The sequence below is a fragment of the Lepisosteus platostomus genome, chromosome 10 (genome assembly GCF_059453375.1).
Source record: "Lepisosteus platostomus isolate fLepPlt1 chromosome 10, fLepPlt1.hap1, whole genome shotgun sequence".
Classification (NCBI taxonomy): domain Eukaryota; kingdom Metazoa; phylum Chordata; class Actinopteri; order Semionotiformes; family Lepisosteidae; genus Lepisosteus; species Lepisosteus platostomus.
In genome coordinates, this window is record NC_142620.1 from 9,624,591 (window position 1) to 9,650,007 (window position 25,417).

The window sequence follows — 25,417 nt, forward strand, 5'->3', positions numbered from 1 at the left end:
CAGTGACGTGCCGCTATTTCATCCAAGCGGCGCTGACTCGCGTCTTGGCGTCTTGGAGGGTAGTGCAGTCGGAGTTGACTCATGAGCCTAGGTACTTGAACTGGGTCACTTTGTTCAGTTGGACCTCACCAGCTGCGATTGTGCCATCGGTTTGATCACCGCATTCCAGGTACTCCGTCTTCTTGATGTTCTATTTCATCCCGAATCGTTCAAGGCGCGTCTTCCACTCCTGTACTTGCTGTTCGAGGCCGTGCTGCGTTTCACTTGCTATCATAACATCGTCGGCATACAATAGCGTCCATGGATGCCTCGGTTGGATATCTTTGGTCACTGTATCCATGCAAAGTATGAATAGCAGAGGAGACAAGGCTGAGCCTTGGTGGACGCCAACATTGATCGGGAAGGTGTCTGAGGTTCCAGCTGCGCAATGTACTGAGCTAGTGGCCTTTTGGTACAGGAGCTTTGTCCAGCTGACATAGGCTTCGGGGACGTGGTGCTGTCACAGCGTTAGCCAGATGAGATCGTGCGGTACCCTTTCGAAAGCCTTTTCCAGGTCGAGAAATGCCATGTGGATCGTTTTCCTCTTCAACTATGTATATAAGCACTATAAATTCAACAAAAACTGTAACTCACATGCAATTAATAAAAACTCAAATTTCAGTTTATTTCATTTTGCGGTTACATTCCCTATTTGCATGAGTTTGAAAACAAAACGTTTTCACATTTTTGAGTCCCATTTTTCTACACACGTTACAGAAGTTGATCTGAAATACAAAGCTGCTTTTTTCCTCTCATTTCGTTTGGCAATACACTGTTGCGGCCATCATTAAACTGAGATGAGTAAAACTTTTATTGTGAAAAGAATCATGGATTTTAAGGTCAGTAAAAGAACTCTTACAACCATAATCCTGTAGTACACAGCCAGATAAAGAAGGGGATGTCTGTTTTCTCAATGAAAGACGTCTAATGTACATTTTGCTTTTTTAATTTAGGAAAACTCAGTGCTTGTGGTGTTTTGTTTTTTTTCAATTAATTTCTCAGATGGTAGTAACATTGTGTACATAACAGCATAATTGGCAGTTTTGGGTTAGAATTCCATGAAGAAAACCAAAACGGATTTATGTCCAAGACTCAACTGACATTTAATTTATTTTTTTTCCTCCAATGGAACAACAACTATCTGTAAATATAGTAACTCCAAACTCATAGAGCAACACTGAGGACCCAAGCTCCAGGCACACTGTCCTTCTGTATAACTCAGTGCTTCATCTACTGAAAGCTGTGCAACAGCACTGCAAAACGTGACCGCAAGCTGCTGAATAGGACAGTGCTGCTAGCAATTCATTATTACCCTTTTGGCTGCTCACTGCACATGCGTATGAATGTATCTCCAATAACGGATAGGATGCAACTACCATGAAAACAACCCCATCGCCTACCATCAAGATCCAGGTTTTTGTTTCTTGCAGAATGAATAGCAGGCTTTCACAGAAAGCTCAGAGAAGGCATACTGTACGTTAGCAAAAACATTGTATTTCTCCTATGCTAATGTAAAAAGCTATACAACAGAAGTGGCAAACAGATGCCAATGGCCCCAGGACTTGCACAGACTAGAATGCAGATACGTGTAAGAATCTGAAGTGCCATCTGTTGTAATTCTGGTGAAATCCAAATGAATTATGAATATTCAAGTGTAAGGACTGGGCATGTACTGCAATATGACAACCTTACAAGTGGTGGTTGGATGCATAATGTACTGTATGTATCCCCTCGTGCAGAAGTAGTCCACGCTACTGCTGAAGAGCCACAGTCCAGCAAGTTTTAGGGGTCTCCCTTCTATTGTCAGTTTCTAAATAGCTGGAACAATTCTGTTCTGATCACATGTTAAATCAAATTGGTTTACAGATCATCTCCAGTGAAAATACCAAAACCCTGTAGCTCCTAAATGCCTCAGATTGCTACTCCTGTCTTTACTGAACTAATCAACTTACTAAACTGATAAAAACCTCCATGTATTGTAAGCCTAATTAATGATTTAAGAGTGATTTATAAAGCCTGCTCTCCAGGACCAGAGCTAGCTAACCCTGCCCTAATGCAACCTTGCCAACATGGGTAAGTCAAGCGCCAGGGAGAGAAAACTATGTACAGGTACATTGTTTTCTTTGCTTATCTTGTGTCTCTCTGTACCCTCCCAGCAAGGGTTCTCAGTAGACACACTACTCAGATCCATTAGCTCTGTAAGGAGCTGCTCTATGTAGTCTTAGAGATGTAAAGACACTATTGGAAAAGGCACCAGACGCCGTCCTGCTTGTAAAACAAGCCAGCACTCCACCATGGATACAAAAGCATAAACTGCACACAAATAAAAAACCCGAAAGTTTATAATATGAATTCAAAGGTATCTTTACGATGCCTTGGCTTGCTTTCTTCCTTCCCCAGGTCAGCAGAGATACAAACGTGCCAGCGGAAATGGTTTAGAAGCTACTGGGAGTAGTACCTGCAATGAGATCAATGCCACAGCATGGCATACACAGTATATACAGGATGGCTTCTCAACCATAGAAATGAAATGTACTTTGAAATGAGTGCCCCATCAAATAGGAAGCAGTTTATTTTATTCTGTGTACAATGTTTTCTCCCTTGGTTTCCTGATCCATAGCTTTAGTCCATGCAGCTATTAACAGGCCATGCTGGATTGTCGGAAGAGAGGGAAAATTCCAAGGCACAGCGAGAGCATACAGGAAAATAGAATCATCTGTTTACATTCGACTGAGCAAAAGCTTTACACAAGAGAGATCCAGCAGCATCCCCAAGAAGGATTTTACATTTAAAGAAAATGAAAAAGATCTAACAGGTACAGAGGAGAAAGAGGCAGACTGGATGTGCCATCAGTATTTTGCACTCTGCATCTGTTTAGATAGCAAAGCATGGGCACGTAATCTACTTATGTCTTGAGAGCAGCTGAAAAGCTTGTAATTTTATGGAAAGCTGATGAGGAGAGAGATGCCTTTAGACTTCTGCAAGTCTTATCTCAAGCAACAGCCTCCTAAAACCAATGCTTTTCTCTGAGACAACATACAGTTAGGGGTAAGGCAGAAGAGGATTTGGACTCTGCATGTTTTCAGTTGCAAAGGGAGGCTTTATTAACAGTGCCACTCTATGTCTATATGCTGTGTTATACTGCCTGTATCAGAACATCAGAACATTAGAACACATTTCATACAATATTAATTCCTCTTAACACATTGTACAAATTATGTATAAATATTTTTTTCTTCAACGGGTAATACGTTTCCTTTCAAGGACTGCTTTGTTTCATTTAAATATGACGCCAAATACTTTTCTTCTTCTCAAACCTGCCTGTTATACAGTCCTCTAAACAATAATGGCTGTTATAGAATGAGGCCAATTACTGCAGCGTGTGTAACAAGGTTTTTAAGAGGTGAGCAAGGAGGACTTTGCAATAATTTACGTCACCAAACATGAAAAGAAATAACAGAAATAACGCTAGTAGGAATATTGATAGAAATTTCAAGCAATGTTCATCTCCCACTTTGCATTCGGTTCTTCCTTTCTCTTCAAGAGCTGCAATCCCACATAATTATTGTTTGAATATTTCCGACTGGGCAGCATCCATATAGCAGACCACCACAGTTGTGTTGATCACAGCTCCTTCCGAGCCTGGCAATGTTGCTGCAGAGAGGTTGCAGCAGGGGAAAGCAACTCTGTAGCTGTTTCTTTGCTTTCAATCTTGAGAACTTTCTGTGCTCGGGCTTGGTAAGCAGGTGACTGGAGCTGTCAAGCTGGTGGAAGAGTGACAAATTGCCTGTCACACCTGCTTACCCGCTGCATCTTAGAAAGCTTAGAGAGAACCATCTCAAGTACATGTCAATTATAACACACGATGAAGACCACAAGCTGCACATGACCCACAAAACGTGCGCTGAGCTGTTACGGAACAAAACGACAAAAATAACAGGGTAGAAATTAATTTAAGAAATAACGGAAGAGATGCGGATGGGCTTTGCTTTCTAGGAATTTCAGAAAAGAGAAATAGACTCGGTTTGCCAGAAGAGCTGCAAGGAACTAGCGCTTATCCTCTAAAAACGGCCTGTTTGACACGTCCTTTGCCCCTCAGTCCTGCATGTGTGACCACTTTGACACACTGCTTAATCTTCTGCAAAACACACACGACTGTACCTGGAAATGAAGAATGTCCCACTGGAGAGATAAGGGCTCTGTCAGTCATGCAAGTAAGATTCTGTTCAGAGAGTCTGCAGCAGCTTCTGCTGCGGCACTGGTGATGTTAGCTCTGCGTTAAGGAGAATTTGACAAAAGCCAGGGTGAGGCTCCTCTTCAAGCATGAGGTCTTGAGGCGTTGGCTCGGTCTTGAGGTCTGAGTAAATGCAGCACACTGGTTGTGCGGAACCATTTTTTTTTTTCCGAAGGATCTTCGTCAACGATCAACGTCGTCACTTCTTTTCGTGAGGCCTTGTTGCTAGTGGTAGCTCACCTCCCTCTCCATCAGCGGGCCAGTGGGAAAGGATTCCTGCAGGTCGGTTTCGAACATCTGCGGCTGGGCTTCCTCGTCGCTCCGCCCCGTGTCCATTCGGTTCCCCATGGTGCCGTAGCTCTGGTGTGCGGGAGAGGCCATGGGGGTCAAGCCCAGTTCTGGCTCCTGTAGCACAGACGCGACAAACACCTGCTCCGGTGGGGACAACACACAGGGGAAAATAATTGATTGGAACCCTCCGATCTCTACTCAGACAATAGAAATGAGAGTCTTCCAAATCCTGTATCTCTAAGAAACAGAAGTTGAATATTTAGCTTCAAACTAGTTTCTTGTAGTCGTCTATAAAGTTTATCACGTTTTAAGACTAGTGGCTGAATTTTAAAATACTCCTGAATAATACAATTCATATTTTCAACATGCTGCGCATTCCTGCTTAAGGAAAGGGTTTCGTCTTTCGTAACGAATAATGTGATACATTTTAATATGATGCAGAAGAAGATAAGTTGGAGCATCTGCTCCATGTGTCTTGACTCTGCTCAGTAGAGCTACAGATCTACAATATGAATATGACAAACTGAACGTCAGTTCGCTAATGTCAGAAGTTAAATCACATTGCCACAAGCGACAGGGTGCATTTAATGTGACAGTCTGATCAGTACGAATAAAGGGAATGTGAGAGAAGAGACGAGGCAGACATACATTAGAATTTGGGGTGGAGGACACACTGCTCCTCTCTGCGTCATTGAAAACTCCCTCGGTCTGCTGATCCGACATCTGAAACATACAACAGCCTGGTTAACTCCCCCTACACACTTCTCTGACACCACGAAAAATAATATATAAAAAAATTCCTCGGGGCAATTTGACTGAATGGCATTTTCTTGCAATATTTTATGTAAATGAAATAAACCCAAATACCAGGATAAATCAATGGTTGTTTGACAATCGATGCACTACTTCAGAATGAAGAAGAGGACACATGTGGAAACTAAGGAGAAGTACGTTTAAAAATGATAATAGGAGACGCTTCTATACACAAATAAGTTGTGGGAGTCTAGCAACCCAGCCATGATATAACAAAAACTGATACTCTGATGTCTTTCAAGAGATGCCAGGATGAGATCATATGATCATTTTGCTACTAACAAACCAAACAAGAGAAACAGGCTGAATGGCCTCTTCTCGTTTGAAACCGTTCTTACATTTATGTTCAATTGCTAATCATTCGGACACTGTCATGCTGCTGACCTGGTAGCTGGTGGCCTTGGCAGGCTGTAGCTTCTTCAGGCAGAGGCCGAAGAGAGAGAAGGTAATGCAGAAGAGCAGAGATACAAAAGTGAACAGTGTGATGGGTCGAACTGGACCTGTGCACGGAAAAGCCAAAGACAATTATTAAAGTCTTGTTTGACGTACATATACTCAACACATTAACATTTGGAGCTTTTCGTTCACCTTGATTACAATGTAGAATCCTTTAACAACCCTGATCACTGTGCAGTAGGGAGAAAGGCAATGTACTTTGTCATTGGTGTACTACACATTAAAATTCTTATTCAGAGTGCGGGGCTATAGGACCAACCAGAGAGACCGAGGGGGGACAAATACACCTCTAACTGAAAACACTCAGAAGGCTCACGGGTGTGGCCATGGAAGGTATGTCTAGTGCCCATGTTGCCCTGGTACCACTTGGAGAGTTGGGCGTCACGGTTTGGGGAATCCCAGTCATAGTCAGCTACTGACAGAGCCCAGACTGGAACCAGCTGACCCCAGACTGTGGGTACAGCACTGGTCTGAAGGGGAAAGATAACCGATTGAGCCTCCTGGGAGCTCCCTAAAGATTATTTCCACACAGACCCAGAAAGGATGGGACGTCTAACGCTTGCAAATCTTTGTCTAAATCCTTTGTTCAACTGTCAGCTGCGTTTCTTGACCTCCTCACCACGCCACCTCAGACCAGCCCTCCGGGCACTTCCTTCTCTTTTCATTTCAGTTCAGTTCGGGCGCCTTCACGACTCCGAGCTGTTCTATCCGCTACAGACCAGCGTCCAGAGTGCTGTCTCCACGGAAACAGCCCGTGCGCTGCCAGTGCTAAACGAGCGACGAGGAGGAAGCTGGCCGGGCAGGAAGTCCACCTACCCAGCCTGAGCACGGAGAAGAAGAGCAGCCAGAACATGCAGAGGATGGGCGCCACGATGACCTGGCTCACAGCCGCGGAGTGAATGTGCTGGCTCAGTTTCGTTGGCACGTAGGCATAGTAGATATTGTAGCGATCCACCAGGTGCTTCAAGACCATGTACAGAAGTCCTTGGGCCAGAGAGACAAGATATGAGATTTTGTGCAACCATTCAGATAAAAATATAATGAACGTTCAACTGAGCTGAAATGATACCTCAGACTTACTCATTATAATACAACTTTAAGATATGCTACTATGCATTTTCTGACTACTTAAAACCAAAATCCAGAAGTTAATGATGTACTGAGATTCCGCCTCTAAAAGCAGCGGCACTTCGGGAAATGCCCTGCGCATTACTCTAAGAAAAGCAAAAATGGAGTAATGGCAAGAAGGAAGAGAGGATGGGCTCACTGCTCCTCTGGCTGTCAGGGCAACAGCACAATCTCCGCGATTGCTGGGAGCAGCCGATGGGCTGTCAGCGGTACCATCAGATGGCGTGATGAAGCGATTGGAAATGTCAGGGCGGGGAGAGAGCAGCCCAGGCAGCTGCTCTGTCTGCACCTCACTGGGCAATTACTGTGATTCATTGTGCCCCTCTCTCTGACATGAATATCCAGCTCTGTTCTGTCAGGATGGCAGGCTAAAGCCATGGAAAGGCAAAAGGCTTTGTGTGTCAGCGGATACAATTACCAAGAGCCAGTGGATATCTCCCAGCTCTCAGTTATGTGTTGCCATGCCCATTCAGAATGCCTTGCTTGTCAGTGAGAGGTTTTCCAAGATGGTTAATAACCACAATTCAAAAAACAGAGAATTAATTTCAACCCTGTGGCTCACAAATGAAAGATGAGCTCCTCATTATGCTGTAGCTGCAAACATTAAATGGCAGGTGGGCCTTCTGGTTGGTTCATTTAATCGCGGTCGTTTAAGGAACGGAAATTAATTATAGTGCAGCTTGTGCATAACCCACAAGAGCCATGCGTGTCCAGAGTAGTAAAGCAGGTGAGGTGGAGGAGAGCCTTACCGAAGGGAACGATGATGGGACAGGTGATGCTGTACGTCATGCTCACAGCGAAAATACACATGGTCCAGGCATACTCCAGGCCAAACTGAAACTCGTAGGCTTGGCTCTGAGAAGGGGGAAGACACGCAGAGAAGAGAGGTTAACCTAAAAGCAATTCAAGAAGGCAAGTGGAGAGACCATTCTCTAAACAGACTCCGAATTTATGATGAATGAATTCTGCATGCATGCATTGTACCTTAGGATATAACACTTTCAACATCACTACATTCATAATACTTCTATTATGTGAAGTTGCCATGCTGATTTCAATAAAATGTCTATATCTATCTAGAAAGATACAAAAATCTAAGAATCCATTTTACACTTTAGCTTCCTTCTTGATTCAGCTGTGAAGAGGACATGAAGCGCGACAGCTGGTTTCTGCTGTCAGCTTGCACAGAAGTGGCCTCACCCTCTTGACATGAATGCGTTCAGCCTCAGACTTGGCTAGGCACAGGCGCAGGGTGTACACCATCAGCCCAGGGATTCGCAGGAGCTCCATGGCTGTGCCAATCAGGCTGGAGGTGATGACGTAATTCACGAAGAAGGCCCCATTGTCAGGCAGGAACACACACCTAGGCAGAACCATATGGGGTCATCAGACTTGTTGTAAGTCACAGAAAGGGATGACTTCACCTCCACCTGTATGGCTTTAATTCCAGTAAATATGCAAAAAACAACTAGAAATCTGTTTTTCTTTTAATCAGCTGTGTTAATTTGAATGTAACGCAGTGCACAAGAACTATCCCAAGAACACGTTAATGAACGTGTATGAGATGCAATATTGCAATGTAGTTAGATTGTATAAGGCTGGGGTTGTTAAATACTTATGTGTTTGAAAGAAAGCAAGAGCAGGAGAGAAACTTACTGAAATTTTATATCTGCTTCATCAAGAAAGTGAATATCGAACAGCCACCTAAAGAATAAATCCAAGCTAACAAAAAAAGAAAGAGGAGTATGAGCATGCGTACTTGATTTTATGAGTTTTACAACATATAGCCATGTAAATTACCATCTATAGAGTGGTGCACCAGTTTGATGAATGGTGTTTTTAGAACAGACAATTCTATTACTAAAGCAATAGCTAATACTTATATAATTCTTCTGTGCATGTACAGATATAGGTATTGTACTAAAACATGGCTTCAAGTTTTCCTCCAGGCCTATCAAAGAACACAAAAGTGTTCAGAATGACTGCTGGCCAATTAGACACTTGGGATGGACCAGCTCCTACAGTCACCAACTCCTGAAGACATCACTATCACAAAACATGTGTCAAGGAGTGAGACAAAAATGACAGGTTGAAAATGCTGGAGTGAGAGAGATAATTCATGGCTCATGAATGGCATAATTCCCCTCAGAACTCAGGACTGAAGAATCAGAATAATTCTGGCTGCTCCTGTACTTCACCTGGAGAGACCGAGTGAGGGCAAGATGATCACCATGAAGACCAGGAAGAAATAGCACTTGTGCATAGTTATCTGGTTCTCATTGGATCTGCAGAAATGTTAAAACACAAAATGTTAACAGATGAGCCTTCAATTGAATGTACATGATTCAGATTGAACATTACAATTAAAAGGCTGAGTAGAAAAATTGTTTTCAAAAAAAGACGTGGTCACCCTATTTTATTTTTACAATGATATTAAAACACAGCTTAAAAATATTTTAATTTATAAAGTATTTAAACCCTTCTGTCAGCAATCATTTGTCATCATCTATTGTCTTCCTAAGTCAATTGGATCAAACAGAGCCATGTGTACTTCACTGCAGATGATTTATTTGACCAGATACACATCAAACACACAGCATACAGCTGGGTGATACCTCAGATAATGTCATGTACTTAAAAAGTTCTGTGCGAGGTCATCCGCTCATACAATCAGATTTCTTTCTCCTCTCTTGTGGATATAAACCACTGTGACAGTTGAGTCTCATTTGCAAAGCAAACTGATCACTATGACAACACGCTTGAAGTGGCAATTCACTGCAGGAATCTGGCCTGCCGATGAACATCTGCACTGTGGGAAGAAAATGTGCCGGGAAAAAGCCTGAGGCGCTCTGCAAGACTTGAATTCTCTACGGCAGCCTGGCTCAAGAGACTGAATATGAAACGAACAAGGAGTTGACATGGCGTCTGCTTTACCTGGTCCAGTGAGACTCGAAGAAGGAGGAGTAGTACACAATGAATGGCAGGAGGACCGAGAAGGCCCACAAGAGGAGTGTGGGGAAAAACTGGGTGACAATGGGGGTCTGTGAAGACAGAAGAAATATTCACTGGCCCTGTGTACTGTTTAAGCAAATCAGAAATTTGGGAAACCTGACAAATAAGAACACCTACTGTACAGTATATCAAGCTCAAAAGGTCTGTCTGAAGCATGTTGTCATTCAAGAAGGGTAGGACAGGAGAGAGAAGTGGCATGTATCAAGACAGTGTAGGATGGAAGAGTACAGTGGGACAGAAGGACAAGGAACAGGATAGTATAGAGAGAGATAGGAGAGTACAGAGAGGAATAGGGGAGTACAGAGAAAGAGGAGAGTACAGAGAGGGACAGGGGAGTACAGAGAAAGAGGAGAGTACAGAGAAACAAGAGAATACAGAGAGGGGCAGGAGAGTACAGAGAGGCACAGGGGAGTACAGAAAGGGACAGGGGAGTACAGAAAGGGACAGAGAGGGACAGGAAGACAAGGACAGGAGAGTACTGAGAGGTGAGGAGCAGCACGAGAGAGGTAGAAGAAACAGAATATGGAGTGAATATAGAAGCAAGTGAAAGCAAAGGCAGAGAGCAGACAATAAGAAAAGAGAAAAGATGCCAGTCAACGCAGAGGGAGAGGTAGGGTAGGAGTGGGAGAGACAGAAGGAACGGTGTCCAGACTGGCTGAGGGACTGACCCGGAGGCTCTCGACAGGCCGGGTGACGTTAAACCTGTCCATGGTGTTGACGATAATGGCAGGGGTGGTGAGAAAGAAGAGCAGCACGAAGAGGCAGATGTTTAGGAGGACACAGTTGATCCACCATCTGGGGCCTCGCACTGACAGGTTCTCCCTGTGGGGACACCACTCTCACTCAGTACAATGACCCACAGGACAAGACCGCAGTGATCAGAACGGTACAGACATACACAGACTAGGAGCCTAATCTACTACTTAATTACCTATCCCTGATTACATACCACGTACCTGTTGAAGAAAAAGTAAAGAAAGCAAAATGGGCAGAGGCTAATCTTACTGAATCTCATCCTGGTTTCTTTAGTATTAAGTAGGTTGAGAGGATGAGATTCCCTTCTGGATAGGATGGTTATCTAAGGCAGAGTTAATCCCAGCAACGATGGGATCCTGCTCAAGACCCTGGCTGAAACAAAAATCTTCAAATCAGATGTCTTTTCTGCAACCTAGTAGAGATTTCCTGCAAGACTTGCTAAGACCACTGCTGGTCTCTGGTCTCTGCTGCATCTGTAAACAGCAAGATGTATCTAATGAAACACAAATTAAGGTTTGCTGTGGGAAAAAAAAAATTCTGGTTAATTGTCTGGATCCATTGGTAATTAGAATCTAATTTTCCTTCCTCCGAGATGACCAGGACGTTTAACCTTTATGGAGATTTATTATATTTAATTCAACAAAAACTATTTCAGTTCAGCTTTGGTGACTTCAGGTCTTTTCAGGCCAGGTGCACACTCCTTCTTATTACAGCTTGTAAAGTAAGCCAGCAGGCACTGTTAAATATCAGTGACTGGGACTCTGCATTACAAAAGTGGTTTTACATGTTTCATCAAGGATTCCAATGAATTTCAATAAAAAAACGTTCCTGCTGGGAATGTTTATGTCTGTGGCGCAGAAAAGACACGTGCAGCACCCTTCCCTGAACACCCCCCCGCTGTCTCCTCACCATATGATGTCATTGGGAGCAGGGGCGTACTTCACTCCCCACTTGTGGGACCTGACGACAGTGGTGATACTGGACTGCTGCAACCTCCTTCGACACAGAGTGCGACTGTAGTCCTTAATGATGCTGAAATCACAGACGGGACAGGGTCACACTCACAGAGGAGAGCCTCACCCGTGTCCACTGGCTCATGTGACAATGTCCACTTCACTGAATAAACTAGTGTGTCGTGTTATTATCTCATTCATAATTTGTGAATTCTAATAACTATTACTTTACAACATCTTATTCTAGGTTAAAGAAAACCATGGATCACAAATTGCAAGCCTTGTTTACTGTTCGTGTCCAAAGGAATCCTGCCAGTGAGTACTGGGTCGGATTTCCTTTTTCATGCTAATATTTCTTCTTGGGGAAAACGTTGGAAAGTTGTAGCTGCTATGATTAGAACTAGTGAGCTGAAATGAAAGAAAAATACATTACTCCATCAATTCATAAATATAAAGTACTTTACAAAAATAACTGAGTACATGAAGGTTGGAAGCGATTTTTGAATGTTCCAAGAAAACATTCAGCACGTGCTCACCGTCTGTATTCCTGTCTTAAACTGAGAGGAAAGGTTTGCCCTTTAGTTATCAATACCAGACCTTCTATCACAGGGCAAGAGTCCAAAGGCTTTGATGGCCAGCTCATCGCAAAAGTTCAAATTGCATTACTTCATTTCCTCTCCTGGTCAGATGGGGGGGAAATCCAATTAAAAAGCAGCGCCTGCAATCTAAATGAGCACAGCTACTGAAACAAAATGACCTCTAACGATCTCTCTTCCACCCCTCACGCAGCCTCTGGCATGAGAAGTACAGTAACTGGGCTCAGAATTCATGCTTCACACCGGCAGAGCGTCCCTTTTTTATTTCAGGGGAGCTCTGGCCTCTTAACTGTAGCCTCTGCTTGCTGGTTAGCCACCCTGTACGGTATCTTGACCTGCGGCAGGTCGGAAAGCGCCACTCACACTGCTGTCATCCTCTCGTCCTGGAACGTGACAAAGACCACATCCAGGCGCTTCAGAGCAATACGGTTCTTCTCAGCATTGAACTCATCTGTCAGCTTCTCCTCCAGCTCACTGTAATACTGCTCTGCATCCACCTGCACAGAGACGCACAGGACGTTACCCTTACTGCACTGTGACCCACTATGCCGAAACAGTAAAGGATAATGAAGACAGTGATGCTTTATATTGAGTGTCTCATATTACAGAGTATTTACACAATAATTACATATGTACAATCATAATCAAACCATCCACCCATCCATTTTCTAACAGCTTTATCCAATACAAGGTCTCGGGGGAGTTGTAGCCTATCCCGGCAAGCAACAGGCACAAGGCAGGGTACATACCAGACATGACGCCAGTCCACCACTGTCATAATTACACCATATTGCGCAAAACTGCATTGTTGTCTTTTAGCAGTATGCGTAGCTACACAAATGAAATAACGATGACAACAGTGTGATGAGTTTAAGTTTGATGTGACTGGAAAATCTCAGATTTGTTGAAAGAAATAATGATATCAAAGTTAACGACACTGGCTTCCAGACTCCCCTTCTTCTTGTGCAGAGAAACACCTCCTGTTGCCCTTAGTTTCCATTGTGTGCTCTGGTTCGTGTTTCAGTGTTGATTCTGAAGCAGTCCACAGGGTTGACCCTGTTAATGATTTTGAATACTTGAGTGATGTCCCCTCCTAGCCTTCTCTGCTCATGTGGTCCTTTAAACTTGTCAAAAGAAGGACTTTCCTCTCAGCATTAGCTGGTGGCTCTTCTGAGCTGATACTAGAGCAGAAATATTTTTTTTTCTAATTACGAGGACCGAAACTGAACACAACCTTCAAAATGAGGTCTAACTAGAGTTTTGCACAATTTTAATAAAAGATTCTTTGACTGCAATTCTGTGCATAAAACCTAGCCATATATTGTAGCATTCCATTTGCCTCTCTTGCAGTATTGCATGTAATGGCAAACGAAATGAATGACACATGAATTACATTGAAAACATGCATAACAGCACTGTAATTATGTGTAAGTACACATGTAATAACTAATTGCATACTTAAAACAAAGTGGTACTGTGAAGTCATGGTAAAAACACAGTAATGAGTAAGCTGTGATGTCAAATCACGATAAATCTGAATAAATGCATACACATGGTGAAAGCATGGAAAACTTTCAGAACAGTACTGAAAGAAACTGATATCAGGATGTTATAATTGTAGATGCTTTAGCAGAATTTAATTTGGCAGAATTTAATTTAGTTCACACTGCAACCTATTGGTGAAAGCTGGAACAGCAGTAGTTTGACATTTTTATCTAAGAATCTTTAACAAAGGTATAAACACCAGTATAAATAGCTTCAGTCTTCCAGTTTTTGATTTTTGTTTGAAGGCCATTCACTGGAATTTATTTCTGACAGTGTCCACAATTACTCAATTGAATTAATTTGTTCTCCCATTTACTGTAGCTCTATGTACAGAGCACAATCAGTATGTTCTCCAGTTTTATAATGTTATCTGGACTTGTTTTAAGCCCATAGAAAAAGAAAATATGGAATGAAGGGTGAATAATACACATACAGTACATAATAACTCAATGACTTGCAAATTATTGAACTTCCTTCCACAAAGTTTTTTAACAGGATTTTTTTTCTTTGCAGAAAAGGTGATAATAGGACAATTCGCAGTGAAGAATGGGAGAATTGCCTCTATTAAGCTTAGACATTTAGACATTTCTTTGTATGTCTGAATTGCTTTTCTATTAATTTACTCCTTTTGTGAAATGAAGTGGCCCACTGCCTTTTTACGTAGGCTACTAAAGGGGAGATTATTGGCAACAGAGACAATCAGTTTGTTTAGGTGATTTATCATTACAATGAGATTCTTAAAATGTTAGTAACAAAGAAGAGGCTTCAAGTTTTATATACTGTATTAAATAAACTTCATATTCATAAAGAAGGTAATTTAATGTTCTAATGGTTTAATCATAAGAGAGTGTAAATGCAGGCAGGAATGCATCAATTAATGATATCCATTGCATCACATTTGGAAAAATCTGCAGGTCTCAATTTAGAAATAAAAAAGGGTGGTTAGAGGAGCAAACCTGAGTGTCCTGGCCTATTGCGTCTTGGTCCTTGCAAAAACTCCCAATGCTATAAAGAGCCCCAGCAGTAAAAACTGAACTCCAAAGAACAAAGCCCTGCAGCAAATACTGCAAGGTACTACGTCAAAAATATACCCCTTAAAGACCCCTTAGAGCCACTTTGTAGTTTAAATATGTTAAAAATATCTTGTAATGTTTCTACACTTTATTTTCCATGAAGCAGAGAGTCCAACCATGTCTCAGTTGAATCTTTTTGTGTCGCCTTTAGTAGGAAACCTGTGTAGGAGTCCCCAGTGAGTAGTGTTCATCGCACCTGTTCAAAGCCGCACACATCGCAGCAGAAGATTTGAGCACAGGGATGTGTCTTGATCATGATCTTCCCTTCCTTCTGTGCCTTGCTGGTGAAGTACAGCCGGCCCTTCATGGCCTTGCGCCTGGGGGAGGTGAGTGGCACACAGGGACAGAGTCAGGCATCCTGGAGAAGAAACACCGGCCCACACTGCCCGACTACATCAAGAACAAACCTACATAGCTATGCTGCACCTCTCATTGGATCATTGGGGTCCAAAACTACCTACAGCACCTCAGTGCCCAAGTCAGACAGACGTAACAGCTAGAGGAACAACAGAAAGTTCAGACTCATCTGCTTATCCAGACCATGACCCCAAAAGGGAAGATGAAAGGAAGACTCACTTTAACAAAAAACAGAGTCTACTGAGACTTAATTTCACAAACAGAACTTTTTTATACTCAACATACAGAGGTCACCTGTTCTTGTCTATTTTGGATTGCCATGCGATCTGTAACATCTGCACTGCAGACGCACCCTTGCTAGGGGATTAGCACTGGACTGTATGTTCTGCAGATAAAAGGTTTGCGCTGCTCAACTATACTTCAGAACACAAGGGATTTTCCTTGGAAGATCCCTTTACACATCAGAGCTGCCTAAAACTTAATGAGCTCCATTGGCATGACAGTAGCAGAATCCAGATGGGACAGCTACAGATCGCACAAGCAATAACTTGGATAAAGCAAGGTTACAATATGATCTGAAGTTCAATACAAGAAACTAACACAGAACCCACATAAATTTTCTTCTGAAAGCACTGTGAAGTGATTGGTGGTTCTAAACCCACTGACGTGCTTGGTTATGGGAACCTACCACATTACAAAACAGGAAATAACAACTTCTTGCACAGTGCTGACATACGGGCTTGTTTTTCAAATGGTGGTGACTGTGATCATATTACAGCATTTACCTCTCCAAGTCAAGTTTCATCAGCTTCCGGACATCGAAACAGAAGCGGACATCTGTCACAGTGCAGCTTGGGTATGCCTCACTGGAAAATACAAAAACAGTAAAGCTCAGCACAGTGCAGGACCAGAAAGCAACACAGGGAGCAGTATCAATCATTTCAAGGCTGGTCAATGCAGTTCTGATTTACAGTACAACTGATTTATGTATGTGACAAGTCAGTGCAGGAAATGTAATGGAATGTTGTGCTGGAAAGTAATATGGCTGAACTTTTCTTTTAGCTCCTACAAGAAAGTAATCAGCTGGCAAGAAAGCCTACAAATGAGAAGAAGCCATCAGGGCCTATCTAGCTGGTTTGGCAGTGGTTAGTTCATCCAAGGATTTGCCCAGACATTTCTTGAAAGAAGCTAGGATACCAACTTCAACAGCATGGCTGGGCAGCTTGCTCCAGTAATATGGTTGAACTTTTCTTTAAGCTTGTCCTAAATGAGCCAGCTGTTTTGATTCCATCATAGCTGGGGTACTATAGTTTTCTCCCTCAGGGACTCCCATGCGTCATGGATGACAGGTCAGAGGGGTCACTGCAAGGGCTGGGCCCCTTAGGCAGCCCCTGTGCAGACCAGTCCAGTCATGCACTGGCCAGTGATGACCAGTCCAGTCATGCACTGGCCTTCTTTTTTCTGTTAAAACTATGTTGTGTTTTGAAAACAGCCGAGCAAACCCAAATGTTTTTCCAATGAAGTCAGAGTGTTTCTTGTCTGCGTCGTTAGCAGTGGAGTGAATGAAGCAGAATCAGTTCTGGTCAGCTGGAGCTGATATTTTTGTACTCACTGGAAATGCTTTGTGATGAGCCCCGGATCAGAGATTTCCTTGGGAATGGAAGTGATCATTAGAGTTCTGGCCACCTGGGTGATATAAAATAATGCCTTAGACACACTGAACCTTGTCTTGTTATATCAGTACTTACTGTACAAATGACCTTTTTTTATTAGCCCTCCAAAATGGTTTACTGATAGTATTTACAGGTGTTGTTCCCACTTCATTACTTTCTGCTTCCTTTTTATAACTTAGTGTATTCACTTTATCATTCCCCAAAAACCATTTCTCCTTCAGTGCTGGGACTCTGCAAACAGAGAGCTGTGACGGCAGTGAAACCTGTGCCCACCTTCTCATCCTCCTTGTACTCCAAGCGTGCTGAGTGATGGGCCATGCAGAGCGCTGTGATGATGAAATAGAGCAGCGCAAAGATACTGTGCAGCCAGAGGAAACTGTCCCTGCAGAGGACAGGAAAGAAGAGAAGATCAGCCAGCAGGGGGCACTGTGCCCTGCATAAAAAGACAGCTAGTTAGAAGGAAGTTGGTTAAATCATACCTCAAAACTGCTTCATATAAGAATTTCTCATTAACAGCTAAAAAGACAAGACCTCCTGTCATTTATAGCCTTTCTTAAGTTCATTCTAAGTAAACAAAAGTGCTAAAAACCCTATGAACCAGAAGACACACCGCTCTGGGTTACTTCAGAACTATGCCAGGAATGCTTCTTTGAGCCTGGGATATGTGGGGGAGCCACAAGAAACAGGTCAAATTAGAGAAACAGAGTGTACAGCATGGCCAGGTCAGTTTTCTATGACCACTGAGAGACACACGCTGACGTGCAAGACTGCAGGCTACACTCACTTTAATCAAGCTGTCAGCGCAACGTCAGGTCTGACTAATGGGAGGTTTCCTGCCAAGGTATAAATCAGAGTAAAGAATAAACAGGAAATAAAGGGGTTTGACATACTGTGCAGGAACATTGGCTATCGTCGTTCTTCCGAAATGTTGAGGGCTATCCCCTAGGGAAAAATAAAATTAAAAAAAAACAAATGAACTAATTTGGTTTTACGTTGCTAGCTTGCGTGTTTGTTCAGGTTATGTGAAGCTGCAGCAGCCAATACACACCAGCTGAATTGCACCATGTTTGGAATCAAGGTTTTGCAGGATGCTGCTTTGCTCACAGATCACCATTTTGTAAGCCCTAGGCAAAGCTAACCCACACAGGCAATCCAGTTTCCTTCACATATTTTAAGGGTTTAGTTCACAGGTTTCCAATCCTAACTGTAGAGTGCTAGTGTGTCTACAAGTTTTCAATCCTGCTGAGCTTTCAAAGATCTGAAGAACTCGTTATTGGCTTAATTGGACCAATTTAGCAACTTTCCTCAGGTCTTCAGGTGCTGATTCTTTACAGACAACTAAAAAAAACCTGCAGACATACTGCCCCCCCCAGGACAAGGAGTGCAGATGTCTGGTTTATTTTAACCAAAGCTCTCATAATTAATTCAGTACAGCATTTAGTGGTTTCACATGAGTTGCTAAACAAACTGAGCGTCTCTACTTGATTTCTAAAGTTCCAGGCCACCCAGTGTGGCCTACCCAGCAGGTTCCCAGAGAAGTTGACTGGCAGGATGATGGCCACTGACAGCACACAGATCAGCACCATGAGCACGATGATGTGGCGCTGGAAGGACAAGTAGGTGGTGGCATCAATCCCACATTTGCTCTGAATCTCTTCATCTCTGGAATACAAGACAGAAGCACATGCTCAGGTGCTGCTCACTGACATTCAGGCTGCATGCATTCACCTAAGATACAAGACACAAGGCTCACAGGGAGTGCAGAAAGGATAGAATAAACAACTGTACTCCCATAACAGAAACACACACAAAGCCAATTTTTGTGCATGCAGACCACAAACCGCGACTCCAGTAAATCCTTGCTTTTCCTCCAGATATAGAAACGCAGGAATTATTAAACCAGAATATACAGAATAGGGTGGAAAAATATAGAAGTCCAAAAAACAACTGTTTAAAAAAACGGAACACAAGAATAAATAGTTGTTCTCTGACTTCTAAATCTGGAGTAAACACAGCTCAACCATAATCTCTAATGACTATCGGTAAGCCAGCAGTGTGCAAACTTTTTGCAGCCACTGTTAGGAGTGTGTAGTCATTTATCTTTTTTAGCTTCATGAGGTTTTCCAGACTAAGTAGCATTTTGCAAGTGAGGTTAACCCTTGCAGATGTGTATGCCAAAAGAAATAAAATATGTTCAAAAAACAGCACTGCTTCTGCGCTTACTTCATGTGGTAGATTGATGTCAGCCATGAACAGAAGCCCTTGAAGAAAAAAGAGAGGAAAAAGTAAAACCAGTCACTTATTAAGGACCATAACTTAAGCAGCCCAGACCTGATACAGACCTCTCTAATTTACATCTGCCTAAATGATTTACATTACACTAAAGCCACTTGTAATTGACCACAACAGATTAACTTTAATAGGTCTAGCCAATATTATTACACCGCCTGCAACTATTTTATTACTTATGCTGACACTAGTCTGACTCCATTTCATGTGTCATGTGGTAAGAATCTGTACTGAAATGAAGGATTATTCATCTGGTGATGTATTACTATGACAAATTCATAGGGGTTAATAGCCACTTGTCTCGCTGCTTGGCAGTCACTAGCTTCCGAGGTTGGCTCACCACATCTTTATTCTCCATGTCTGAGGGGCTGGATTCGGAGGGCGACTTCTCCTTTTCACTCTGCTCTCCGTAAAACAGAGACGTGAGGCTGGAGGGGAGGCAGAGACAAAGAGTGACATTTGACCAGACCCCCAGTGTTGGACAGGGAGGAAACGAGATTTTGTTTTTTGTCAGGAAGAACAACAGAAAGGTGGAGGGAGATTTACTTAGAAAAGAAAGAAGAACAGCATCTTTCCCCCTAGATTTGAGAGACAGGAGAGAGTCAAGGCCAGTCCACCTTTTAAGCCCCACACTGCAGACTCTTACCCCACTAATCATGCTGTTTCCCAGACACCCCAGTTAACACAAGTGCTGTCTCAGGCTTCCAGCTACAAACAACACAAGCAAGCCAAAAGCAAAAATAACACCCTTGCACCCTTATTACTGAAGCTGACTTTAAAGGTTTTTGCAAGCAATGCCACACAAAGAACAGCATAGATTGCTGTCCTGCTGATCCTAACTCCTTAAAATGCTTTTTTTTTTTACTCCAGGCCATAAATCGTATTTCTTGGCATTCTAACCAAATGTAACTTGAGGCTGTTAAAACTGAGAAGGAGTTTTTGTTCTGATAATTCCGAGAACAAGAATCAATGAAGACTATTGAAGCTGTGTAAAGTGGCGGGTTTCATGATAAAGCGTCACTGCTTTGTTTCTTTGTTTTGACCTCACCGTGGAAAACCAGCAGGTCACAAATATGTCTCATGGGTATTGGGAGACCTCTTCTGAAATAACCTCCCAGCTGCTGATCTCAGCACTGCACAAACTGCTCCTTACAGCAGCGGATGACATCGTCAAAGTCTGTTTTCCGACTGCATGCGAGTCGAGAAACCACAGCAAGACTCGAAGTCACGGTGCTCTGTGCAGACGGTGAGAACACCATTCCTCGTGATGCAGAGCCAGCAGATAGCCAGGCAACACATCAGTGAATACTGATAATCTCTTTGTCTAATGGGGATGGATAAATGACATATGACAAACTGGCAAAAATTAAATCATCATGTGCTATTATTTCATACTTTTCATAAATATTTCATTATATTTCTACTGCACCTTGAGATTGGATATTTTAGTAGTATCCAGTCTATGGTTTCACTTTATCCCTTCGCTTTCTCATCAATGACAGAAATCACAGCACTTAAACCAGCATAATTGAATTATCAAGGTCACTGCTTTCCTTTTCACTGCAGAGCAAATAGATGAAAGGGAAAAGCTCTTCACCATGCAGAAATAATCACAGTTTCACCCCTGCTGCACTATAGCTCTCATCAGCCGAAGATGAACGTAGCATCTTTCATACATGTTACATCTCTCCCAATTATAGCAATATAATATTTGTGCTGTCGATCTTTTGTACAGATCCTAGCAGCATGACAATCCAACTCAAAAATCTTTAGAGTCTAGGATTGTTATGTTTTTTCCATAACCATAGCAAGCATGCTTTTTACAATGACGTTGAATGATTCGTGTTGCTGTATAAGAACCAGCATGCCTCACAGTTTTCATAATTGAGCCTTTCAGCAGGAAAAAAACGTTTTTCACTTTAGTAGCACAAGTCAAGCAGGATTGAAGGGGCAACTGGAGTCACTTTCACAAGCTGCTCAGAGTCTAGACTCCAACTGTGAGTCACATTATTAGTTCAGAAAACTGTAGAGAAGACTCCATCTGGGACTGCGCTGAGTCCAGCATTATGGTTTTGGGCATCAGTGACAGATACCGTAACAGTAATCCAGGTGAGTTTAAGGACAGGGATCTGGGGCTCAGCACAGGAGCTGCCCAGCTTAGCTCTTCAGAGTGTGTGAGCATGGCAGTATGGGAAAGAAAAAAAAGTGGTCACTGGGAGCTGACACAGAGACAAGTAACTGGTACCAGGTCTCATTGCAGATATTTCTGAAAAAAAACATGAGGGGGCAAATCTAACCAGTATTTTTCACTTTCTACTGATTTATACAGATAAACCCCCTTTATACATTTAATGTGATGTAGCAGCTGCATGAAACGACTCATTACAATAACTGTGGAACAGTGAGGTACTTCATTTTTGCCAATATTGACAAAATGACTTTTGATGGGAATATGGAGAACAGTCCCTCCATGGTCTATTTGTAAATCTGAAGGGAGATGTAACCTGTTGGACAGTGGATCGGTTTTCAACATTTTCCAAAAATACCATCAACCCAACAATAAACAGAGTGGTTACTCATAGGAATTCAGGCGATGGCGGTTTACATAGCTAGATAGGAGGAAAGGAAGCATCATGTTAGTTCAGTTTGTTGCTACTTTAAGTGAGCTGCCAACGATTAAAAACAGGAGGTGAACCTGATAGAAGCAAATCTATTTCATAGAAATTGATCAGCCTTAAAAAATCTAACTGCTACAAAGTCATTATAATATCTGTATGTTATTCCCATTCAATCCAGAAGATGGAGCTCTTGATAAACATTGCATGAGCCTCTTGCCTGTGAGCAGCTAGTTCATTTGATGATAAACGCGTGGGAGGGTAAATTGGCATATATATGAAAACTAATATGAACAGTAAAAAAAACTTGAAATGTGCATGCATTCAACCTGTGAAGAAATAAATCAGATTATGATCTACTAGACATTTTTTAGTTGTTTTATGCCAGACTTGCACAATGCACAGATTTCAAGGACGTTTCCTAAAAATCCAGAGGAAGAGGTTTACCTGTCATTATCCATCAGCAGGGCCAGGCGGCCATAATCCCAGGCAGCTTTCCGCAGGCAGGAGAAGACCAGGAGCAGGAACTGATAAACACAAAGCTTCCATTATAGGGCCTCATCCCGACACTCCTGGTATTCACACACAGGGCTGCTGCTGACTGAGGATTTGTTCACCAGCTCCGCTAAGCACATCCCTAATCCCATTGATCATCACCTCTTACATCACATCTTACAGAAGCAGTGCCAAATGCCACATACTGTAGTCATCGTTTTCCTTGGAAAAGACCGCAACTTAAGGGAGAAACAACTTACTTTCCTGGTAATCAAACACATCATGTACAGAATATCTGATGAAATACTGCCATGGAAAACTATAGGAAAATCTATAGTTATGAAGTCAGCAGCTCCAAGCACTAGGGGGGGTCACAGCTTAGCTCTACATATTTCCCCAATGATTATAAACCCTAAAAAATGGGTACCCAGGAATATGACACAGCAAAAACAGTAAGTTGTGTACATTCATGACCTAAGAGAGCCTATAATTGCTGTATAGCAACCTGACTAGACAGCGACACTAACGCAGACTGTTTTTGATTACCCGGTGACACAGCTTAAGCTACCTGAATGTTAAATAAACACATCATTTCATCACGTGAGACTGTCTGAAGCAGCAGGTCTTAGTGTTTACTTCAAACCATTCTTCTCATTAAGATTGACCTTCACGTGCTCAGTGAAAACTAGAAGGCAGACTGCTTCAGAGAAGATAAAAGCATCTTCTTTGCGGTTTGGTCACGGACAATTTCCTTCAATCTATTTGATGGGAAGATTTTTTTCTTGCCTGTTTCTGTGTAGGAGTAATTGTGATCGTACCTACCTCCCACTTTCTGTAAGAGGAGAATTAAAATTTGATTGAATGCCTTAATGATCCAGATACCACAAATGTTCTTTTACCTTTTCTTTAATTCATATTACACATACGTAATGTGTTTCTGCACAATGTGTAATTACACAGAATAATTAACTTTTATTCTGTAGGGCATGTGAACAGCCTTTTTGTGCTTGTGAACAGCAATTTGGCATTTAAAAGAATAAACAATGAAAGAAAACAAGTAAAAGCACAGCTTAATTTATTAATAAGAAAAGTAAATAAATAATATGTCATTTGGGATAGGTTGGGATGTTTTGTGTTAGCAGTTAAAATCTGCATATCAGTTATAACAGAGAACACTAAAATATAAATAATACAACTACTGTGGTTTTAAGCTGATGTTTGCAACATGATACAAAGCAAATCTGTTGGTATAACACACGCCTGTTCAGGGAAATAGAGTAAAGGGTGTACATATGATACTTTTTGATCTGCTTGATCTCAGATCCATAGACAGCCCTGATGGAGACAGCTCGGAATACACCTGTCTGGATATTATCCCCCAAGCCTGCACCTGAAATAACACTGGCCACACAGCAGGTCAAACACACTCCAGATAGTGGTGGTCACACAATGGTGCTGTGGCTTTAGTAGCACTTGCTGGAAAAAAAAGAGCATTAGCAGGGGCAGAAGCCTACTTGCTACACGATCAACTGGATTTCCGGGATGAATATCCAAAACTGTATCCCATGTCATTTAACATCCATGCACTGTTGTGCAATACAACAAAAAAAAGGATTCATCCCCTCAGTATCACAGTGAATATCAGCAAAGAAACACGCAGCCCAATGGGAGAGAGAAATACTGGAACTGTCTCACCATCCAGAGGACGAAGTTGATGGCGAGGACAGTGGGGACACCACCAAAGGGCAGGCCCTGCAGGACTGTGCTGCGTGAGTGGGCACTGTAACACCTCTCAGCTGTCCCATTGTTGAGCCCCAGGGTGTCCAGGAAACTCAGGACATCCAGTGCGGAGCTGTGCTCCCCGCCTGGCACTCCGAACACAGAGAAGCCTGAGCCTTCCATTGGTCCACCTTCTCCAGTGAGATTAAAGTCATACAGGCATCGCTGGGGCAGAGCCAGGGACACAATTATCTGTGGAGAGAAAAGGCACAGTTTGAATTTTAATTCCTTTTCATTTCAAGAAGCATGCCCAATGGGGCACACAACTCAGCTACTCGATTTAATACAGCCTTTCTTGTTTCTTGATTTCTGGAGTTGAACACTCTTTAATTAATACTTTTCGCTAGATGAAGAATCTTTTTGAGAAATGTTTATTGCTTTCAGAAAATGTCATGCATACTCTAAGGGAAAGTAGGCAGGAAAAGCTATTTGAAGTTCAAGTCGGCTGCAAAGGAATAGGTAAATGTTTATTCCATGCTGATGGGCAAAGAGTCTTCTTCATGTGTGAAGGAGAGAGGGAAACCAGCAGTTAATAATGCATAGGAGAAAAAAGGACAGGGTAGATGAGAACACGTTATTTACTTAGAAGAGCTCAATGTAAACATCCACCTTACAAAGCAGACTGCCAGATATTCTAAACCAGAAGTTTATTTTCAGTTACACTGAAGTATGTTCATTTTTGGTTGGCAATATTTGCATGGTCACCTTAGAGATATCCAACAATACCAGGTCATAGAAAACATGTTCTACCTGTATTATGAATAGTAAGTATGAAGGTGTGGCTTAACTATCTGTGTCACAGAAAAAAGGTCTGGTCTAGGTAAATACAGTACTAGACAGCAACATTTTGTTGACATACAGTAGGAAAGTAAATGATGACTTTGTTTCTGTCTTCATTTTGTCCCTGCAATGCCCTCTATACAGTTTGAATTTCAATGTACTGTCGTAGTCACAAACATCATGTCCAGCAGGTATTAAATATCAATTGAATACAAATGGTCAAAATAGAAAATAAAACAATAAACAAATGAAATCAAGTAATACATGTTACAACATAACATATTAATATAATATCAAAGAAACACTAAACACCTTTTGAATCAATACAAACTGAGAAAAAACACAGATTCTGGAAAATCTTTGTCAGTAAATAGGGATTATTATTATTTTTAATATATTTTTTTATTATGTTTATATATGCCTCTAAGTATGCTAGACTATAGAAACTGTAGTGATCTCATTGCAGAACTAGATTGTTCTTAGTACAGCGGGATCGGTTGTGACTAGAAACCTCATCTCATTCACAAGGTATA

The 25,417-nt window shown here is 42.2% G+C and overlaps 1 protein-coding gene across 6 annotated transcripts in view; it reads right to left on the minus strand.

Annotated features, from left to right (window-relative positions):
- Nucleotides 1-639: 639 nt before the first annotated feature.
- Nucleotides 640-25,417, minus strand: part of tmem63c (transmembrane protein 63C) — a 47,860-nt gene continuing 23,082 nt past the window's right edge. For 5 of the 6 annotated variants that reach the window (XM_088648015.1, XM_088648018.1, XM_088648016.1 and 2 more), the window contains 23 exons: nt 24,021-24,296; nt 22,278-22,357; nt 21,792-21,824; nt 19,556-19,643; nt 19,150-19,187; nt 18,446-18,588; nt 17,817-17,868; nt 17,200-17,308; nt 16,866-16,939; nt 16,039-16,119; nt 15,093-15,213; nt 12,642-12,775; nt 11,639-11,761; nt 10,642-10,795; nt 9,896-10,002; nt 9,160-9,246; nt 8,618-8,683; nt 8,162-8,324; nt 7,711-7,816; nt 6,650-6,817; nt 5,762-5,877; nt 5,213-5,287; nt 640-4,702 (listed from right to left, as the gene is read on the minus strand). In XM_088648015.1, the coding sequence (XP_088504141.1) occupies nt 4,499-4,702; nt 5,213-5,287; nt 5,762-5,877; nt 6,650-6,817; nt 7,711-7,816; nt 8,162-8,324; nt 8,618-8,683; nt 9,160-9,246; nt 9,896-10,002; nt 10,642-10,795; nt 11,639-11,761; nt 12,642-12,775; nt 15,093-15,213; nt 16,039-16,119; nt 16,866-16,939; nt 17,200-17,308; nt 17,817-17,868; nt 18,446-18,588; nt 19,150-19,187; nt 19,556-19,643; nt 21,792-21,824; nt 22,278-22,357; nt 24,021-24,227 (2,529 nt within the window). In that variant the 5' untranslated portion in view covers nt 24,228-24,296 and the 3' untranslated portion in view covers nt 640-4,498. The remainder of the gene's footprint in view (nt 4,703-5,212; nt 5,288-5,761; nt 5,878-6,649; nt 6,818-7,710; nt 7,817-8,161; nt 8,325-8,617; nt 8,684-9,159; nt 9,247-9,895; nt 10,003-10,641; nt 10,796-11,638; nt 11,762-12,641; nt 12,776-15,092; nt 15,214-16,038; nt 16,120-16,865; nt 16,940-17,199; nt 17,309-17,816; nt 17,869-18,445; nt 18,589-19,149; nt 19,188-19,555; nt 19,644-21,791; nt 21,825-22,277; nt 22,358-24,020; nt 24,297-25,417) is intronic. The other variant, XM_088648019.1, reaches the window with a different exon arrangement.